This window comes from Podarcis muralis, chromosome 4 (assembly GCF_964188315.1).
Source record: "Podarcis muralis chromosome 4, rPodMur119.hap1.1, whole genome shotgun sequence".
NCBI classification, from domain to species: Eukaryota; Metazoa; Chordata; class Lepidosauria; order Squamata; family Lacertidae; genus Podarcis; species Podarcis muralis.
In genome coordinates, this window is record NC_135658.1 from 19,948,648 (window position 1) to 19,970,171 (window position 21,524).

General features: G+C 45.6%; 1 protein-coding gene across 2 annotated transcripts in view; it reads left to right on the forward strand.

Moving 5' to 3' along the window:
• Positions 1-21,524, forward strand: part of CNTN5 (contactin 5) — a 359,100-nt gene that overhangs the window by 150,944 nt on the left and 186,632 nt on the right. For both annotated transcript variants that reach the window (XM_077927013.1, XM_077927014.1), the window contains one exon: positions 13,455-13,550. In XM_077927013.1, the coding sequence (XP_077783139.1) occupies positions 13,455-13,550 (96 nt within the window). The remainder of the gene's footprint in view (positions 1-13,454; positions 13,551-21,524) is intronic.

Below are 21,524 nucleotides of genomic sequence, written 5' to 3' on the forward strand. Positions count from 1 at the left end.
CAAACCCATGACCCTGGGATTAAGAGTCTCATGCTCTACCCACTGAGCTATCCCAGGTAGCTTCCTACACAATGATATGCACCGTTGTGTATATCCGCTTATGTGCTGGTTGCATTACAAAATCTGGAGTGTATATATGCATATACTATGCATGTTATATGTATAACAATGCATATAATATGTGAGTATTGTTTGCATTTGTGCACCAGGCACAGGGAGGTAGGGAGCAGTGAATGGCTGGAGGGAGATGGTGGGTTATGCAGGGCCATAACTTTATCAAAGACTGTATAATGGGGTTTGGTGCACCATCCAACAGGCAGCCCAACTATGGCCTGATATATCCAGCCTGCTGAATGGGGAGGAGTAGTTCCTAGCAGGTGTTATGAATAACCAGGTTCTTTTATCTGTTTGGATGTTTTAGCATAAATGAGATTCAGTGCACTCCAGAGAAAGAACACAAGTAAGCAGTCAGGCAACCAATATATTGGAATTTCTACATAACATTGCTTTATTGATTAACAAACATAATACATAACAAGACAAGGGAAAATGCACTCAGTCACGCACACACACACACACAATCATACTCACCAGCCCTTCCATGGAATTGATCAAGTTCCAATAAGGGTTATGGGTGATCAGACAGTGAGGATCCTAGCTGCGTCTGACACACAGACCCTTCTGAAAAGCCTGATCTTATATAGTCTGTCTTCTGTGCATCTGGGTCTTAGCATTTCTCGCTGCCTTTTGGCATGTTCTTGGCAGTCCTCCATCTTTAGCATGTTCCTGGCATGTCACAACTCTCATTGTTTGTACCTGGTCTTCTGTAGCTTTTGGTGTGGTACAATACTCATTGTTTGCAACTAGCATTGCATAGCCAGCCTTTCACACCTCCTTGCAGGTACAGTACTTTTTGCCAAAACATGAACATTCCTTTAGCTCTTTGATCAACACAGTTCAGAAATAATTCAACAGCACCCAATTTGGGTGGTGGTCTTCAGACAATCTTGCGGCTCATTCAAAACATGCCCTTCATGACACAGGAGGTTCCCACCATAAGAACATAAGAAGAGCCTTTGACCCATCTAGTGTAGCATCCAGTTCTCACAGTGGCCAACCTGGGAGGAACCCACAAGGAGGACCTGAACACAGGCTATTGGTAGCCTTCTTCTCCATGAAATTGTCTAATCCTCTTTTAAAGCCATCCAAGTTGGTGGCCATCACAGCTTCCTGTGGAAGCGAGTTCCATAGTTTAACTATGCCCTGCATGAAGGACCTTCTTTTATATGTCCTAAATCTTCCTACATGCAGCTTCATTGGATATGCATGAGTTCTAGTGTGTCAGGAGTGCGTGCAGGAGCCAGGCCCTGTGACCAGTAGGGCTTCGCTGGACTGGGGCCTTCCTAAGTTTGTTCTGAAGAGGCAAGGTGCGGCCTCACAGGTGAGGCCAATTGGTAACTCACAGCACCTGGTGGCAAGAGCTGGGAAGGGATATAAGGTCAGCTCTTTGCCACAGCAACACATTCCCCGCCTTGCTGCGTTTGGGTCCTTGATTCTTTGCTTCTTGATCCTTGGACCCTTGACTTCGCGACTCCTTCCTTCCTGACCCTCAGACCCTTGGCTTCTTGACTCCCAGCTCTCTGACCCTCAAACTCTTGGCTTCCTGACTCCTGGCTTCTGGACTCCCGTTCCTGCTCCCACCCTACCATCTTGCCCCCGGTCCCGATGTTCCCAGCCGGGACTTCAATCGTCCATGAACCAGACCATGACGTAGTGTCATGAAAGAAGGAGAACAACTACTCTATCCACTTCCTCCATGCCATGCATAGTTTTCTAAATGTCTATCATGTCACCTTCTTTCTAAATTAAAAAGTCTCAAGCAATGCAACCTTTCCTCAGAGGGGAGTCATACCACACAGGTCCCCTCTCCTGGAGTCTGCTCCAGATATCGTTTTGCCCAGCTACTGGTTCTGCATACAGCTGGAGAAACGCTTGCTTCCTACTCTTGTTAGTACGCACAAAGTGTAAAATTGACATCAACGCTCTTAGCACCGGGGCCACATTCTGCATTTTCCATCCACTTCTCTTAGAACCTGTGGTTTTAAGAGAGGACAACAAACGACTTTGAAAACCATGAAAGAAAGGGATGGAAACGGAAAATCACCATCCTTTTCTGCTTGCCAGAACAGTCTGTAGACCACACGAACAATCTCATCAGGGCATGCAGCACCTGCGATGAAGTACTGAGCGGTAATTGCAGAGTAGTAGTGTGAAAGCTGTTGCTCACAGACACACCTGTTCTATTAGAAACACAAAACAGCAGACAAAGAATCTGTTTGCCAACCCAGTAGAATTGCATATTTCCTTAGCCATCCCTAAATGCACAGACATTTTTGGCATAAGTATATACGGGGTATTTTCCCTGAGACTGCAGGTGTGAGTTCCGCTTAGCTCCTCAGTTAATTCAACTACAAAACTCAGTTTTGATAACCTAACTTTTGGAGGAAGTTGTCCCATGTTGAATCAGTGTGAGGAAACAGTCCCTGCATTATTATCACCTGCTCTGAATGACCAAATTACAGCAGGGAACACAACTGGTCCTTGCAGTGGGATCATTTCATTCTTCAACAGTTTCTTGGAGGTGGATCTCACTATTTAGCACTAGCAGTAGTACTCTCTCTCTCTCTCTCTCTCTCTCTCTCTCTCTGTCTGTCTGCAAGTGGCAGCAGAAGCAACTATGTCAACAGTCTGATCACTATTCTGCATCCTGCATTCTGCTATGGAGCATCAATTGAGGGAGGGGAAGAAGGCTTGTTGGTTTATTAGCAGCAGCTGCTAGCTGGAGGGCCAAGAATTCAGCAAGGGCACATGGCTTGGGCAGTGGCCAACAGCACCCTAACCAGGGTAGAAGAAATCTGTTCCTCCATGGTTTCAATGCAGAACTTTTAAACAACCCTACTGGCCTCCTTTCAGTGGTGGCAGATAAACAGTGCACTCCATTCTAATTTGGGGGGGGGGGGCACATTTTGAGAGCATGCCAGAACAAAGTCTAAAACCCAGAAGTGAAAATGAAGTTTGGGGAGCATAGATCCCTAGTGACTTCCCAGGGGGGGGGGGGGATTAATGAGTGTTCTCCACTATTGTGTGCGCAGTGAGATGAAATCTTCCTATATCCCTCTCCAAAAATAAAGGGCCATAGCTTAAATGTAGATGCTCTGCATGAAGTTCAATCCCTGGCACCTCCAATTGACCACACAATCCTATGTACATATCTACTGCCAATCTAGCAGTTCAAAAGCATGCCAGCTGAAGTAGATAAATAGGTACCACTGCAGTGGGAGGTAAATGGCATTTCCGTGCACTCTGGCTTCCGTCACAGTGTCCCATTCTGCCAGAAGTGGTTTAGTCATGCTGAACACATGTCCAGGAAAGCTATCTGCGGACAAATACCAGCTCCCTCGGCCTGAAACGAGATGCGTGCCGCAACCCCATAGTCACCTTCCCAAGACACCGAGGCGTCTCTCCGGTGGTTACCCACTGGCTGTAAATCTTCCTCAGTCCAGAGACTGGTGATAAGCGACCCCTCCCTCCTGAGAGGAGCACACTCGTCTTCTGGCATCCCATTGCAGAAGAAAAAGACAATCAGTAGCTATAAACTACTTTATTTACAGTCTATATACAGAGACGCCATCAGCGTGTCTGCTCTCTCTGAGCAGCAGTACAGAAGAAACAACATCTCACACAGAAGTGAAAGTAACTTTCCACAGTACTGAGACTGTACTGAGACTTCCTGTCTCATGCTCTCAGACACTCACATGATATAAGCAATCATTGTGCTACTCGCTGAGCAGCTGGTGAGATAAAAATCCTAACATGAACTTCCTTCCACCAAACACACAGCCTCACCCTCCACCCTTGAATTAATGTAAGAAGAGCCTGCTGAATCAGGTCCATCTAGTCCAACATCCTGTTCTCACAGTGGCCAACCAGATGCCTCAGAGAAGTCCACAAGGAGGACCTGATCACAGCAGCACTCTCGCTTCCTGAGCTCTCCAGCAACTGTTATTCAGAGGCTCTAACGGTGACTAAAGAACATAACCATCATGGCTAGTGTCCACTGATAGCCTTGTCCTCCGTGAATCTGTCTAATCCTCTTTTAAAGTCACCCAAGTCCAGGGAAATGGTTTCGACTGTTGACATAAACAGCAATTAACAGCACACTGTCAAACAAAAGTCTTATCTCCAGCAGGTTGTAAATCACAGCAACAGTCCTTCAACAGAATTCGCCACTCTTCCATCAGGCATCTGCAAAAACGAAGCCGAGCGGTCGTCTAGAACCTTCTAGAACCTTTCTACTTGTTTCTGGCAGAACGATTCCCAAACACTTTTGGAACATCCTCTGCCCAGACCCTCATGGAGCAGGATGAAGAGGCATCTCTCTTCAGGGTGGGGTGGCTCAGAGACCGGGGGGGGGGTGTTGCGGCAGCTTCTTAAAGGACTCAGGAGGAGAGGAGAGGGGAGAGGAGGCTGAGGGAACACTCTACAAGAGAGGGTGTTCAAAAAAGGGATGAGGGACTGTCAGCTGTGCAGGCAAAGGGAGACATAACTGAACTCCTGAGCCCCACAGGGGTGCTGCAGAAAGAATATTGTTGGTCAAGGGAGCCGTGGACTCAAAAAAGTTGAAAACCTCTGTTCTAGACAGTCATTACCAGTCAGAGTACAGCACTAGATGAACCAGGTGGTACCCTGTTCTCTTTCAAGCAGATCTGCCTCTTGATCTATGCCCCTGCAAATAGCTAGTTCTGTAGGCTTTGTCCAGTGTCATAGCAAAGGTGTTAAATCTTCAGTCTTTGTTTTACAGATGGTTAACCAGTTTGATTAAAACAAAAAAAAATTCCTTGCAGTAGCACCTTAAAGACCAACTAAGTTAGTTCTTGGTATGAGCTTTCGTGTGCATGCACACTTCTTCAGATAAGTGTGCATGCACACGAAAGCTCATACCAAGAACTAACTTAGTTGGTCTTTAAGGTGCTACTGCAAGGAATTTTTTTTTGTTTTGACTATGGCAGACCAACACGGCTACCCATCTGCAGTTTGATTAAATTAGCGCTAATGCTGCAAAAGCCTCATACTCCTAATGGAAAGCCGAGTCTGTCTACACCCTTGTGCATAGTAGTTTCTTTTCCATGCTGGAAGCACCTGAATAGCAATTAATTTTCACTTGCAAATAGGGCTTCTACTGTTTACTGGGAACAAGCCCTTTACAGTGGTAATTGAATTTAAATAAAATGAATGCACGTTTTCTAGAAGAGTTGTTTTTATAAATAATTTTTGCAAATGCCCAGGTAAGGCCCGTCACTTAAGCCGTCTGGCATCTGGCGCATATAAATTGAGGCATAATGAATGTGGCTGAGCAGCGAGGTTTTCATTATGTTTCCTAAGCAGGGAAAAGTGGTGGTTGTTGTTTGTTCTGTATTCCTCTATGATGAAACAGCAACGGGCTCTCCCCACATTCCATTTCGGCTTGATTTTGTTCAGTTTAATGAGACTGCTTTGGCGTTACAAATGAAATGTCACCTTGATTGTTAGATATAAAAAAAAACAGAGTTAAGAAATTAAGATCTGAATTTGTTTCTTTCCCCCTTCCTACTTCAATTTGCTATTCAGCTCTCCCGAAACTTCTTGTTGTTATCACTCAATATTTATTTATTTATTTGAATAGAGTTTGCGCCATCTATTAATTATAGAATACAGTCGTAACTTGGAAGTCGAACAGAAACCGCCCCGGAAATCCGATCGACTTCCAAGACATTTGGAAACCAAAGCGTGGCTTCTGATTGGCTGCAGGAGACTCCTGCAGCCAATTGGAAGCCGCTGAAGCCCCGTCGGACATTCGGCTTCCAAAAATAGTTTACATACTGAAACAGTCACTTCTGGGTTTGCGGCGTTCAGGAGCCAAAATGACTGTACAGGTGCCAACCATTTTGTGCAGGGCCTCCATTCCTAGCCCCTGCACACATTGGCGGAGAACGCATAAGTGTGCCCCACTCTGTTCCGCCCTCTTCCAGGTCTAAAAGGACCTGTACATGAGCAATCACACGTTGATTAGACACTTCTAAAATGGTTGCCGCCTGCAACGCACAGGCCCAGAAAAGGTCCAGCCCTATCGTTAGCAGCCGGGTAGCTGCCTCAGGTGGCTGATCCTATGGGGTTTAGAGTAGATAGAGCAACAGTGACTGGCATTCGAGGACAGTGCCACACACCTGACCTCCTGGGTGGGTTCCACTGGTGTACCAGCACAGCACTACATCCTTGCTGCCTCGCCTTTCTACCTCCAAGTAAGCAGCAGCCACTCTGCTGATAGGAGGTCAGGTGCATGGCCCCCACCCCACCAGTCTCTACTGAGACAGAGTTGTATATGCCCAGTGTCCTGGCCTCCCTCCCTAATCTAGGCAGATGCCCTTCGGTGCAGTGGAGCCCACTGCCATTGTTGAAGTTACATTCAAGTACCACTCTGGTTGGCTTTTGTCCTTCACTTCCGGGGGGGGGGGGATATATATTTGGCTTAGCCTGGTCCCATATTCCCCCTTCAGAGCTCCAGTTTCCAGAGTTCCCTGTCGAATTGGAAAGGATTGCTCACACAGTGGACACTCGGGTTGCGAACGTGATCCGTGCGGGAGGCACATTCACAACCCACAGCATTCGCAACCCACAGCGCCTCGTCTGCACACATGCGGGTTGCGATTCGTCGCTTCTGTGCATGCACAAAGCGCGATTTAGTGCTTCTGCAAATGCGCGACTGCCGAAACCCAGAAGTAACCCATTCCGGTACTTCCGGGTTTCGGTGCATCTGTAACCTGAAAAAATGCAGCCTGAAGCATCTGTAACCCGAGGTATGACTGTATATGCATTAGCAGGCACTACTTGTTGTTGTTTAGTCGTTTAGTCATGGCCGACCCTTCGTGACCCCATTGACCAGAGTAGTACAGTTGCTGCTTAGTCTCTAACCACCTCTCTTCTGGTTTTTGGTGGGTTGCTTCTGTAGTCAACTGCTGCCTCTAGAGGAAGTGGATAGCATTCCGAGATACAGTGCCCTGTGTGCTGTATTTTCTTTGAGTAAATCTGAGTTGTTTGGTGCCTGCTGTTTGAGGCATAACCTTTCTCATATCCAACAATTGCAACTCAGGAGATTGTAGCTCCTCAGGGAGAATAGCAGCTCTCCACACCCTTAACAAACTACAGCTCCCAAGAGCCTTTGGGGGGGGGGAAACAATGGCTGTTAAAGTGTTACAAGAGTGCTTTCAATTTATGGTGTGGGTGTGGCCTACAGAAAGAGGCCAAGGGAGACTTTCTTCTTTAGAAGGAGAGGTTGTAGCAATAGAGACTGAGAGCAGTGACGTGGTGTGTTCGACAGGAATTTTGCACCGGAGGGAAGCAGTTTGAGGAAGCTCCATGCTTGAAAGTTGGAGAATCAGCCATTTGGGATCTCTCAGCAAGAGTGGCACAGCTCAAGTTCCTTTATTGGACATGCCAGCCTCTTGTTGCATCATTTATAAAGTTCGCAGCACGAAATATTACAACCATGCACCCAAACTATCTAACTTCGGCTAATGCTAATTCTGCATGTTGAAGGGTGTGGCGATCACACAGGGTCCCTGGACATTTCACCGTCTATTGATCCCTGTGCCACCACTTTATTTCCCGCTGCCACCACCCAGGCCCTACCTGGTACAATACTGAGTCCAATCAGGGTTAAATTGGAACATAAACTTCTGTTTATTTATTGCAGTTTAACAAGTGTGCAATTTCATAAACGGTATCGGTCAATTACAATCATGGGGTGCCTATCCAGACCTATAACTTCTGCTACCTGCTCTCACTCACTAAACCACCTCTCAGATGTTTACTTGTCTTTCTAGCTCCTAACTGTTCCTGACTCAGCTTATTTCACTGCACTAACTCAACCTACCCCCGACTCTATCCCAATTCACTCCCACTCCAACCAACCTCCCAACAAACTCCTCCCTTCGCCTCTCCCAGAGCTGGTTTTATAGTCCCTCTGACTCCACCCCCTGGGTTCTGATTGGGTAACCTGTTTAACTATTGCACCTCCAGCACTCTCACATGTTAACGTCACAAAGGATTGCTAACTTTTCAATGTGATGCCAACCACATGGGTGCTTTTTTTGTTTTGGTTTTAAATATCCCATCATTACTTTTAAATTGTGCCAGAGAGGAGGTGGAAGATGTGAAGGGGGGGGAGTTTCACAGCTGTGCCTTTGCCCCTCGCATCACTGGTTTGATATAGAAGTTCCTCCCTGCACTGACAGTCACACTTGACAGCCACACTTTAAGACAAAACATATTTTCAATTTTTATAAAAAAACACAAGCTTCACAAGTTCTGCTGCTGCTTAAATTTCATCTGTTTCACATTCCCATCTTACAACTGCCCGTCTCCTAGAATCCTGACCCGGCCAGCTGTTCATTCCCTCATCCCTAAAGGCTGCCTTTAAAAAAGATATTTTAGGATTGTCACCTATGATCTACTCCCTAAACTCTTATTCCCTACTGATATGCAGTAAATATTGTTGTGTCTGAAACATTTTGCATGGAGATCCTTGCCTGATATGCAGGAGAGTCAGAGAACACACCTATTCTTTATTGTGGAAACATAGGAAGCTGCTTTCTATTGAGTCGTGTTAAGTTGTGGGCGAACATATCAGACGACACAGCGATTCTTCCAAAGCAGCTCTTTATTTGTAAGCTGGAACAGAACTGAACTGAGGAGCTCAGTCAGCCAGCTTATATAGAGCTCCAGAACAATGTAACTGTTGCCACTTTCTAAAACTATCCAATCACTGAACGTCACTTTCGATTCTTCATTTGCATACAAACTATCCAATCACTGAACGTCACTTTCTTTCTTTTTTTTAAATATTTTTTATTGAGTTTCTTTTCTTAGGGTCATAGACACAAGGTTGGAGTAAAAGAATACAAGAAACAAAAACAAAATAAAAGTGATAAAAAGAGCATTACAATCCAACTTTCAATGATTTTTCCAATATTCCAAATGGACTTCCCCGCATCCCCCAGACTCTGCGTTCTTTGCAATAAAAGTTTCAGCAATTTGTTACCTTGTTTCTTAACTTACTGTATCTTTCAGTTATTATGTTTCTAAGTTCACCATATTATATCCCAACTTTGTACATTTAAAGTTAACATAATAAAGTTGTTTCATATTACCACCTCTTTTTTCTTGTCTTAATTTTCAGTTTACCTAATCAAGTTGCTAAAGCAAAAAATTTCCTAATCGTGTGTATTTCTTAACATTCATACAACTTATAGTGTTTTTGCAAATAGTCCTTGAATTTTTTCCAGTCCTCTTCCATTGTTTCCTCGCCCACTTTCGATCCTTCATTTGCATAACTATCTACAGTATCCCCCTGCTGGCCCAGGGTGAGAACTTCAGTACATAACAAGTCAGACCCTTGGTCTATCTAGCCCAGTATGTCTACACTGACTGATGGCAGCTGGCAAGAAATTTCAGACAGGGTTCTGTCTGTTCCTTCATGGAGGAATTATTTTCATCTGGAGCATAGCAGGAAGGAAAAGGGTTAAATTGCAAAATTGTGCACATTAATTATATTCATTTTGGGCCTCGGTTTGCTTCCAGTACAGAAGCCATGAAAGGGGCAGATTATCATATTTAAAAGGTGATAATAGCTACAGGAAGCCACTGTTTGGACAAATTCTTGTTACAACATGTTTTTCCTTGTTAGATTTCTAAAATTATTATTTTTAATCAACAACAGTGCTGTCTGGAGACCTTCAAAGTCTGCAAATTGGTTTAATGACAACAAAATAGATTTCAATCTTATCACTCTTAATGCTCTATAATTTATTTATAGCCAGTGAGGACAATTTTGAGAGCAATTTTGTGAATTGTTGCAGTTTGTGGTAGCTCTATGAAACACTCATAATTCGAAGAACGCAATTATATGGCAACAGACATATCATTGATTTCCTTAGGATGTCATTTCTCTTCCTGGAAAATGCCCTCAAAGAGCAAGATAGATGGTTCAGGCACGGAAGACTATACAAATTTCCATATTTAGCTGTTGTCTTTTGGAATACGAAACATGCCCTTAATGGATCCTTTGAGAGGACAGGAATCAACAACACAATTTAAATTTTTCAGAGAAGAACAAATGCAGGAGGGGGAAATGTCAGCACGCAATGAGGAAAAGGAAGGAGAGGTGGAGTTAAAAACTGTTGCTGCACCAATTTTGTTCTGTCTGAAAAATGTTGGCCTTATTAGAGACACCCTCTTTGATAGCAAGTGTCTGGGGAAAAGAGAGCGGAATAGACTACTGTGTGCAAAATTAGCTTGCAGCTCTGAACATTTTTTGCTTCCCATTTTTGTCCAGATTGGGAAGCCACTAGTGCAAAATACCGGTAGATTTCTTGTAAGGGCACAGAAAACGGTGCCATGTAGACTTTTCTCTCTGTGTAGGACAGCACTCAGTCCATGACAATTCCTGAAGGCGCCTTAGGCTGCGAAGTTTCCATCTCGCACATTGATGCAGGGAATGTCACAGCTGAGAGCCTCAAATGGAGCATGAGAAAAACTCTCATCAGCCCATCAAAATTCTAGCAGCCCATTGCAAACGCCAAGATTCTGAGCATCAACACAGAATGCAGACCCTCCTTGTCCCTATTTTCCAGGGACAGTCCCAGATTTACAGAAGCCGTCTCGGTTTCTGATTTGACCCCAGGATGTCCCGCTTTTTCCTTAAGGTAAAGGTAAAGGTACCCCTGCCCGTATGGGCCAGTCTTGACAGACTCTAGGGTTGTGTGCTCATCTCACTCTATAGGCCGGGGGCCAGCGCTGTCCGCAGACACTTCCGGGTCACGTGGCCAGCGTGACAAGCTGCATCTGGCGAGCCAGCGCAGCACACGGAACGCCATTTACCTTCCCGCTGGTAAGCGGTCCCTATTTATCTACTTGCACCCGGGGGTGCTTTCGAACTGCTAGGTTGGCAGGCGCTGGGACCGAGCGACGGGAGCGCACCCTGCCGTGGGGATTCGAACCGCCAACCATGCAATCGGCAAGTCCTAGGCGCTGAGGTTTTACCCACAGCGCCACCCGTGGCCCTATTTTCATTGGAGAAATGTTGGAGGGTATGGAGTTACAGCACCCCCAAGCCAAGGAAATAAAATACAACCTTTAGAAGACATCTCAAGGCAGCCCTGTATAGGGAAGTTTTAGAATGTTTAATGTTTTGTTATGTTTTTATATATGTTGGAAGCTGCCCAGAGTAGCTGGGGCAACCCAGTCAGATGTGTGGGGAATTAACAACAACAACAACTATTATTATTATTATTATTATTATTATTATTATTATTATGGATATCCCTATTTTCATTGGAGAGATGTTGAGGGTATGAGAATGCTGGATTTCAAATGCAATCAAAATATTTATTTATTTATTTATTGAATTTATACCCCAGAGGAGCCTAGGACCAGCTGTCCATCATCTGCCCTAATTTTCTGATCCGTGGGGTCTTGCATTTCCTGCTTTTGCAACACATTCAGCCGCACAGCCCCACTTAGGCGTACTTTGTAAAACCCAGTAAGGAGCGCCATTCTTCTTTTACTTAAATGCTCTAATGATTTCAGCAGGGAAAATGCAGTCTATTTTTTTCCTCCTCACAAAGATGGGGATCCTACTGCTACCGACCTCTTTTCTAATCACAGGGGATGGGGGTAAGAGAGATCTTGATATGTTTTTATATATTTTCCACCGTTCCCCCACATTATTTGTCTCTGTCTCACTATCAGAAGTAAAGAACATCCTGATTCCTCATTGGAGTAATGTTTTAAATTCCCTTAGAGCTGCTTGCACTATTCTTTTGTCACGGTATACTTATAGGATGATATCCAATGGTAGTGTCAGATGGCAATGGTGGTTGCTCTTGAGTAACCAGTCAGGACTCCAACCTGTCTTTCACAGGTTTTATTTTGGTGTAAAACTATTTACAGTGCAGAACCACAAGTTCATGTCTGCTTCAATCGCTAGCAGAATCCGGGAGTGAAGAAAAAGAAGAGTTTGGATTTGATATCCCGCTTTATCACTACCCTAAGGAGTCTCAAAGCGGCTAACATTCTCCTTTCCCTTCCTCCCCACAACAAACACTCTGTGAGGTGAGTGGGGCTGAGAGACTTCAGAGAAGTGTGACTGGCCCAAGGTCACCCAGCAGCTGCATGTGGAGGAGCGGGGAATCCAACCCGGTTCACCAGATTACGAGTCCACTGCTCTTAACCACTACACCACACTGAGTGGTCGTTTCCGGGTCCTCCCCCAACATAATAGCTTAGTCACCCCCAGCCTTTTCCTTCCTTCTTTGTGTTTTACACCTCTGCGCAGGGTGAGTGGCGGAAGAGGCGTGCTTCCCTCCTGGCTGGCTTGACCAGGAGTGGTGCTGAGGCTCTCAGCAGCATCCTCTGGTCCCTTCCTCTCTTCCCCACTGGAGGTGTGGCTTTCCTCACCACAGGAAGAGGAACTGCTTCGCAAGATTTTTGGAGGTTCCCTGTAACTCAACTGCCCCTCTGCTTCCCTTCCCTGTTCCGATAGCAGTCCCCTGACAGGTAGTCATAGATTTTATTGACCACAGCAATAGGGGGAGATTTGGAGGGAAGGGATCGAAAGGAATTAGGGGGTGTTGCTCGAATTTGAGGAAGGACACTCACACTGGTGACCACTTCTACTCATAGATTAGTGGCCTACCACACAGGGTTGTTCTGAGGGCAACGACTGGTACACTTTGCACTTGTTAAGCACTTTAGAAATGGGTAATGCAATTGATACACTGGTATTTAGGTACCACAGCACCAATTCCCCAATAGATCCAGTGTTGCTAATCCCGCTCCAAACACGCTAATATTACCTTGTTTGCAGTATCCCTTTCACGATACCCAAGAGTCTCGCACAGGATGCAGTTTAGATGTGGTGCATCTCCCCCCCCCCCTTTATTTCTCTTTTCACTATGCACAGAATGACTTTTACTGGGGAGGAAATCAATAAGCAGGAAATAGTAAAAAGGAATAAAAGAGCTATTAAATGTCTGTTACAAAAGGGTACATCGCCAAATGCCTTTTTGCTGATACCATTTCCGCATCCTAGAAGGGGCAATAAAAAAAAAGGTGTTGATGTAATGCAGAAAATATTTCCATTTGCCAGCTGAAATCAGCCAGAATAGATTTACTGTGAAACAGCCAGGCATTTTTCTTGTAAATTTCAAGAATAAAAACGAGCATTCTTTTTTGCCTTTTAAAGCATGAGAGAGTGAAAAGAAGGGTCGGACGGTGAGGATAGGAAGAGAAATCTGTGCAGTTGCTAATGCCAAGAAGTTTCTTTCTATGACTCTAAACCCGCTGTGTTATGTTAACAGATCTGGGGAATTTCAGTGGTCGAACGAGAAGTGCTGTGTCAGTGCGGGAAGGTCAAGGCGTCGTTCTGATGTGCTCCCCACCGCTCCATTCACCAGGTACAGCTGACTGCCTTTCTTTTGTGCTGATGTGGGTCTCACTTTTCTGCACGCTCATAATGTCCAGCCGTGGTCTTGACTATGAATTGTTAAAGGCTGAACTATGCACAAACCCATGACCAGTTCTGGGACCACCAAAGGAATACTGGAAGACCATCCACCATGAATGCTGTAGAGCAGGAGAAAGGGTGTGTCAGATAAGGCCGCCTTCGTTCCATTTCAACTAGTGATGTGAACTTCAGTAGCCATGGGTGTGAAAAGGAATGTGGCACAATGTGTGTGTTTGTCTCTGTGTCTCTGCATGAGAGATACCAGGCTGTGTGTTTATGTGTGTGTGTTTTGACTCCACCTACTCTGAGCTTTTGATTGGGCAAAAAGGACGTGGGTGGCGCTGTGGGTAAAAGCCTCAGCGCCTAGGGCTTGCCGATCGAAAGGTCGGCGGTTCGAATCCCCGCGGCGGGGTGCGCTCCCGTTGTTCGGTCCCAGCGCCTGCCAACCTAGCAGTTCAAAAGCACCCCCGGGTGCAAGTAGATAAATAGGGACTGCTTACTGGCGGGAAGGTAAACGGCGTTCCGTGTGCGGCTCTGGCTCGCCAGAGCAGCGATGTCACGCTGGCCACGTGACCCGGAAGTGTCTGCGGACAGCGCTGGCCCCCGGCCTCTTGAGTGAGATGGGCGCACAACCCTAGAGTCTGTCAAGACTGGCCCGTACGGGCAGGGGTACCTTTACCTTTACCTTACTCTGAGCTTTTGCCCTGCCCACTTTCAGTACACAGCCCTTGCCCAGGGGGATTTGCTCCTGGGAGGAGGGTGGAATAAGTCAGCACTCACCCTTGGAACTCACTGCCTATTGACATCAGGCAGATGTCACTGTTTTCAGCATCTGCTAAAAACATTTTTGCTTAGGCAAGCCTATTAAGGTCTGACCTTCTTGTTTAGGAAGGCCTTCAGATGCTGGACTGCACTTCTGTCTGTGTAATTAGTATTATACAGTGCTATTATCTTTATTGTTGTTGTATTTTAAACATTTTAATGTTTTTGGTCAAAGGCAGCAGCAACTGGAATGGTTGGCTGTCAAATGTTCAGGTCCTCAGGGCTTCTCTGACTCAATGTCAGAGACCAGGCTGAGGAGCACTGCTCTGATGAGGGATAGTGGGAGCCTCGCCCTCCCCCTGCTCCTGACCAGGATCCTGAAGCTGCCCAGGAGCAGTGGAGCAGTATAGATTTGGAACAATGGTCTGCAGAGGGGCACAGTTCTGAAGACAAAAGTTGGGATGAACTGGGGGGTGAATAGCAAAGTGAAGAAGAACAGGATGAGGGAGAGCTAACAGACTTTCTCTCGCTGGAAAGTGTCCAGCCTATCAGTCTAAGGTCACGTAGAGCAGATAAGGTGGCTACACAAAAAGCACGGTGGTTGCGAGATCAGGTTGCAAGGTATGGAAGTGACTGGGGGGGAGGATGGCTGGAAACCTTAATTGAGAACAGCTTTACTCTGAGATGGACTCTCTGTTCTCGAGCTGTTATGATTAAAATCTCTTTAAACGGCAAGAGACTATTTTTGCTTTGTTCTGCTTATCCACGGCCAAAGGGAGGGAGGAAGCCCCTTTCCCGAAGCCTGACACTCAAATAATAAAACATATATTGGACTTGTGCTGGTTTAACTGATCCTCCAAAGAATCATGGGAATTGTAGTCTGGTTAGGAATAGCACTGCAGGCTTTCCAGGGTTTTCTGAAGAGGCAGAATAAATCTACTTTAAGCATAGCCTTGAGTTAAATGGCCTCGATAAGATCCTGGGGTTGACCAAGATGATCATTTATCCCAAACTAAGTATGACCATCACTTTCATGAAAGTTCATCAGTGACCACTGAGATGTGGCAACAGATGTCATCAGCTCTGGAACCAATCTGGATGTAAACTGCATTGTGTCTGCAGAAGTCAGTAGGATGCCTGTTGATGTTAATGGAGTGGTTCTATTTTCATAGGATTATTTTTCACGAACAATGGTTACAGCCATGTATTGTGAAATTCTTCAGGTGGGGACTAGTCAGCTCTTTTATTATTCACTCTTCTAAATTACAAGGTTTGCATGACTTTTTTTTTAAAAAAAGAACAGAGCACTAATAGTTCCCAGTCATTGGAAAAAATTACTTCTATTCAAAGTTTTTACTATCTGCGAGAGAATGAAACCTCATTGCAGAGAAACGCATCAGCACTAGGAAGGCTTTGCTGCTCAAGCAAAGTCCCAGGCCAGACAGGAAGCCTTTTATAGCTTTCCCTGCCCAGGAGAGATCAGCAGTCATCCTGGGTGGTCAGGACTGGTCCAGAGCCTGAGAAGACATCACTGTCTAGTTGCTTTCCCAACCTGCTGTAATGCTAGGGCAGCACATAGGGCAGCTGTGCCCATATATCAAAGATATAGCCCTGGCACCTCCTGACATCATGAACCGACTCTTCTGAAAATTGGTAGAGACTTGTCCATTGAGGCAAATGGGGAACTGCTCCACCAGTTTCAATCCACTCTTGCTCAGTCACTGCCTGCTTGCCTCTTTCCTCCCAACCAGCCAGGAGGTAGCATTGCTTTCTGTTCCTCCTACTTTTGGACTCCCAGCCAGCGTGGTGCAGTGGGAGAGCCAGTGTGGTGTAGTGGTTAAGAGCGGTGGACTCGTAATCTGGTGAACCGGGTTCGATTCCCCGCTCCTCCACATGCAGCTGCTGGGTGACCTTGGGCTAGTCACACTTCTCTGAAGTCTCTCAGCCTCACTCACCTCACAGAGTGTTTGTTGTGGGGAAGGAAGGGAAAGGAGATTGTTAGCCGCTTTGAGACTCCTTAAGGGGAGTGAAAGGCGGGATATTATGTCCAAACTCCTCTTCCTCCTCCTCCTCCTCCTCCTCTTCTTCTTCTTCTTGCCTTCCCTGGAGATGCCAGGAATCGAAGCTAGGATTGTCTGCATGCAAAGCAGATCTTCTACCACTGACCTATAACCTGACATGGCTGGAATGAGTGAGGGTGGTTTGTTCCTTCAGAAATCAACCCAGAATCCTCCCTATTCAGTTAACTCTCCCGATTTATCACCCTCCTTCTCTCTCTCTCTCTCTCTCTCTCTCTCTCTCTCTCTCTCTCTCTCTTTACACTCCCTTGTCATTCTGACAAAAGGCAAGGTTGATATGTAAGTTAACGAACACCAAAATATCATGGCCTTGAATATATGGTGGTTCAATTGCAGAAATGCTTCTCCCCCTGGGGATGGTATTGAACCTCAGGGGAATGAGGAACGCTAGTTGGCCTTGCCCAATTAAGCCAGTGTTAGGTGCTGGAGGAATGAGACGCCCTGACAAGAAATCTCCTTTAGGGCGGCTTGCTCGCATGTTGCAAGGCTAACAATGTCGGCAAGTATAACTCCAGATGCCATTGTAGGAAACGTGAGAAAATGAGAAAGCACGAGAAAGATGGCAATTAATTAACTTGAAAAATGCACCGAGACGTTTGGCTCTCGGCCACGTCCTTTATTGCCTTTTAGGCATCTACCGTATGTGGGTACTGATATATGGGACAATAATGAAGGGAAGGGACTTTTCCCCCCTCCTCCTCCCCAGGGACAGGTTAATAGCTTGTTACGGAAACATCCCAATTAATCTACGTTTTGTAAATTAGCTCATAACTAGCGCTGTAGCTTCAGTTCCCAGCACACTATCTCTGTACATGCATAAGCTCACCACGATTCTGGTATATGCTTCACCAGACAGACTGGGTTGCTTTATCGCATGAGAAGTCTTGCTTCTCTATCTATTGGGAAGCAGACCATTTTCAGTCACTGTTGCAAGCTGCAAAAAAGTATCATGTTCTGGTGTTCATTCTAAGCCAGGGATGGGGAATTAGTTGATACCATTAGTCCCTACCTCTCAAATGAACTGGCTCTTCTCCAACGATGTCTGTTTTCTTCCATGTTGCCACCTGCAGAAGAACTGCTTATGCTAACTGATGTTTCAGTTTATTTGCATGTTTATGTCCTTGTCTTCTTACATTATGTCAGCAAGCCGACAGTAAATCACACTGTGCCAGTTGGAGTTAACACTATTAGCAAAACCGTGATCTGCAGAGACTTGGTGGGGTGTCAGGTCTTCCTAATGAGTACAGCAACCCATCCCTCATGAAAGTCTTGCCCCATAAAGTTGAGATGGAAGGTCCCTGCCTCCTCATAGCCCAAGTCCCCTCCTCTCCAGGGTTTCCCCAAGCAATCAGAGACTGTGCCGGCCAATCTCTCATCTGCCCTTTTCATGCCTCTTCTGGTTCTGGGAGATAACCGGAGAGAGGAGCTTGTTGCAGCAGGAAGCAGAAACACCCATTACTTCACCAGCCTGACTCATCTCTGCCTCTTGACCTCTCTTCTCCTACTCACCTGCTTCAGCTTCTGATTCTGCACTTCTTTGGCCACAGACTGTCCAAGTTCACTAAGCCGTGTTACTTCTTCAGCTCCCTCTAACCACTTATCATTGTCCCACTACCTCAAGGGCTCTGAGCCTTCTCCCCTTGCTGCTTCCCCCAAAGGGTTCCTCCCACCAGTAGCCCCCTCTCAGCTAAAATTATTCTTATTCTTATATCCCAGAGGCGAAGGAAAAGATCCTCTGTGAACTGTGTATGAGACACATAACTAGTCACATACCCTCCCAACATTTCTCTGATGAAAATAGGGACATCCTAAGGAAAAGCGGGACATTCCAGGATCAAATCAGAAACCAGGATGGCTTCTGTAAACTTGAGACTGTCCCTGGAAAATAGGGACACTTGGAGGGTCTGTTATTAATGTCAGCCCGTTCCTCTTCCCTGACAGTGCCTTCGTAACTGACGCAGGCCTAATAAGATGGAGATTGTTAAACTCCTAACTATAAATGATTTAAAGTGGTTTAACTCTGGGGAAAATGAATCTGCGATGACAGCATAATTGAAGGGGATCAGGTGCAGAGTTTCATGGCTGTGAACGTTCGGATTAAAGACGGGAGGATTACGCAAATTTAGGCCAGCATCTAAGCACCCACAGCAAATGTGTTAACACCCCCACCCCCCGCCTCTTTAATGAGTGAGATTCATTCTCATGGGGCATGGGGGTGGGGGGCTCAAAAGAGCTTCTAGGTGTCGCAAGCATCCCCTTTGGCCAGAGTGAGCTATCCTTGACAATATGATAATGAATTGTGCTCTCGGTCGTGATCATTTGCTTGCTGATTTCTAGCTGCTGCACTCTGGTCTTGTTGAAAGTAATAATTTCTGAGCAGTTCGTTATTGAGTGGATATCTTTGCATGTTGGCACAGCTCCCATATGCTAAATTGCTGAACTTTTATTCCATTCCTCCCCAATGCTCCTGGAGTGCATCTAACATTAGCTCTGAGACAGAGGCCACAGTTCACAGCATACATGGTGGATAACCTTAGCTAAAAGGCTATTTGACTACCATGCACCCCGTGCAATGCATTCCCAGAGTGATTTAACAATAAATCCCTCTTTGCAAGGAACTGTGGCACCTGTGCTTAGGGAGGGGAACAGGGAACTCCTAACAAATCTCAGCACCCTTCACAAACTACAGCTCCCAGAATTCTTTGGAAGAAGTCGTGGCTGTTTTAAGTAGTGTCATAGTGCTTTAAATGTGCAGTAGGAATGTGGCCAGAGAGGAGATTTGGTTGGTAAAGCACAAATAAAAGACACTTCCCTATGACTGGTGGCCCTAAAAGCACATTTTCTTTTAGATGGACATGAATGTGCACTGATTTCAGATTGGAATCAGGTGGTGCAGGAGGGAGGGAGAGAGAAGGGAGAGAGGGTGGGAAGATTATGAACCTGCCTGTTCCCTTGGTACCTTTGGAATCTCACTGTCATCCCATGAAAATTAACAGGATATCCCAGAATATACTCAGTGTGCATTTTGGTGATATGGGGTGGTTCCCCACCACTTGTCTTCTCATTGAGGAACCAGTGAGAAGCCTCTCTGTTCCATGGACCTTGGTGGTTAACAGATATCCTCCTTCATGTGCCCCTGCCTCCCTGATATCTCTAGTTAAACGGGATCAGGTAGCAGGTGGCGAAAAAGACCCTCTGCCCAAGACTTGGAAGATCCACTGCTTGGCAGACTCAACAATGCTAAGCAAAGAAAACGAAGGGTACTGTGGCACCTTCAACAACAAATGTATGATTGCCTAGGCTTTGTGCATTAAGGAAAGATCTAATGCAGATGAAGGTGATTCAAAGCACCCTGGTGCAAGTTAAGGTGGCCTAAAGTTACACCAGATCCAAACCCTGTTAAGCAGGAGGGCAGCTGTGCTTAAGCCTGGCAGAGGGGAAACAAGTCTTTTAAATAGTGTTCTGTGTTGGGTTGTCATGGCATATGATGGAGATTGAAGGGCTTAGGATCCAGCCTAAGTCCCCACTCTGGTCTCAGCCTCTACTTAAAAACCTCCAGTGAAGGACGTTGTGTTTTGGTTCACGTGTTCTCCCAGAAAGTGAGAATTGGAGAGGTTTGCCTTTAAATCTGAGTTTACTTTCTCCCTGCCAATTGCAGATCGACATGCTACGTGGACGACCGTGCAATATTTATCATGTATGTGGTTGCCTCTTTCATTGATGCATTTCCCTATGATGTGAACATCAAATGTCACATTGGCTGCTATTGCTAAGGGGTTGAAGAGATATTGTAATCATGGGACAGAGCCCTGGGCTCGAAATAAGACAACAGATGGCTATGCATGATCTCTAAATAACAATTATTTGACAAGGGGAAGATGGATGGGAGCAGTTTGCTGGGCTTCCAGCAGCTCCACATGATGTATGAGATAACAGGGACTCAGCTGTGTTATATATATATATATGTAAGATCAGGTGAGGGCTGCAGCATTTGTGTCGCCAGGTAGTGTATGGATGACAACTGAGTAGGAGTTATATTGATATTGATTGATTAGCCTAACACATGGCTAAACAGAAGTATTGGCATCATTAGGCAGTCAACTAAGTTTTGATAAATTGGCTAGACTTCTCTTCCCACCCAGATTCCAATGTACTTTAATTGAATCTCTCTCCCTTATACACACAAGTTACCATCACATTAGAAGTTTGGAGTTCAGCTCCCTCCGGTTCATTGGTTAGGTTTCCTTTAACCTCTTTGCAAGGCATCTGGGATTCTTCACACATACACAGGCAGAGTCTTTGCGGGCAAATGTGCTTTTCAGATTGGACAGCTTTGCTTCAATACCCCTGCTTTGTTTGGGTCGGGTGAATGCCGTTCAAAAGTCCAGCATGGCCGCACCCCAGTCCATCACTGCGGTTGCGAGATGTCTCATTGTTGCCGCCGCAAAGCCACTGGCGGGATGTCACGCCACAGCATCAACAGCTGCATCAAATGCTTCTACAGCATTTGCCCCAGCCTCTCAACATGCCACAGCATCCTTACAAGCTAGCCTGCAAATAAGTCTGCGGTATTGTTCTATGTCAAGAGGTTAAAGAAGGGGTCGAACTTTCGAACCACTGAAAGTTCATCTTGTTAACTGGAGACTGCTCCAGATTGTGTTAGAAAGCCTTTCAGATCTCTCAGGGATGAGCAGGGCTGGATTTAGGTTTGATGAGCTAAGCTACTGAAGGTAATGGGGCCCTTTATACGTCCAACTGTCCTTTGTCAACGACAAATTGTTTCTTTTTTTTGTGTTGAATATATGCTATATGGTAATTTATGGTACCACTGTATAAAGAAATGAGCAAACCAGTGATATTTTAGGGAGCAGGCTAGCAGGCAGGACCCATTACTTACATCACAGGAGCCTAAACAACACAAAACACCATTGCTGTATGTAGTTTTATTTTATTTGTTTTTTATCTTATATTTTGGAAATCTACATCCAGGTGTGTGGTTTTTTTCCTTTACATTTTTTGGGGGCCCCCAAGAGAGTGGGGCCCTAAGCTATAGCTTGTTTAGCTTATATGTAAATCCAGCACTG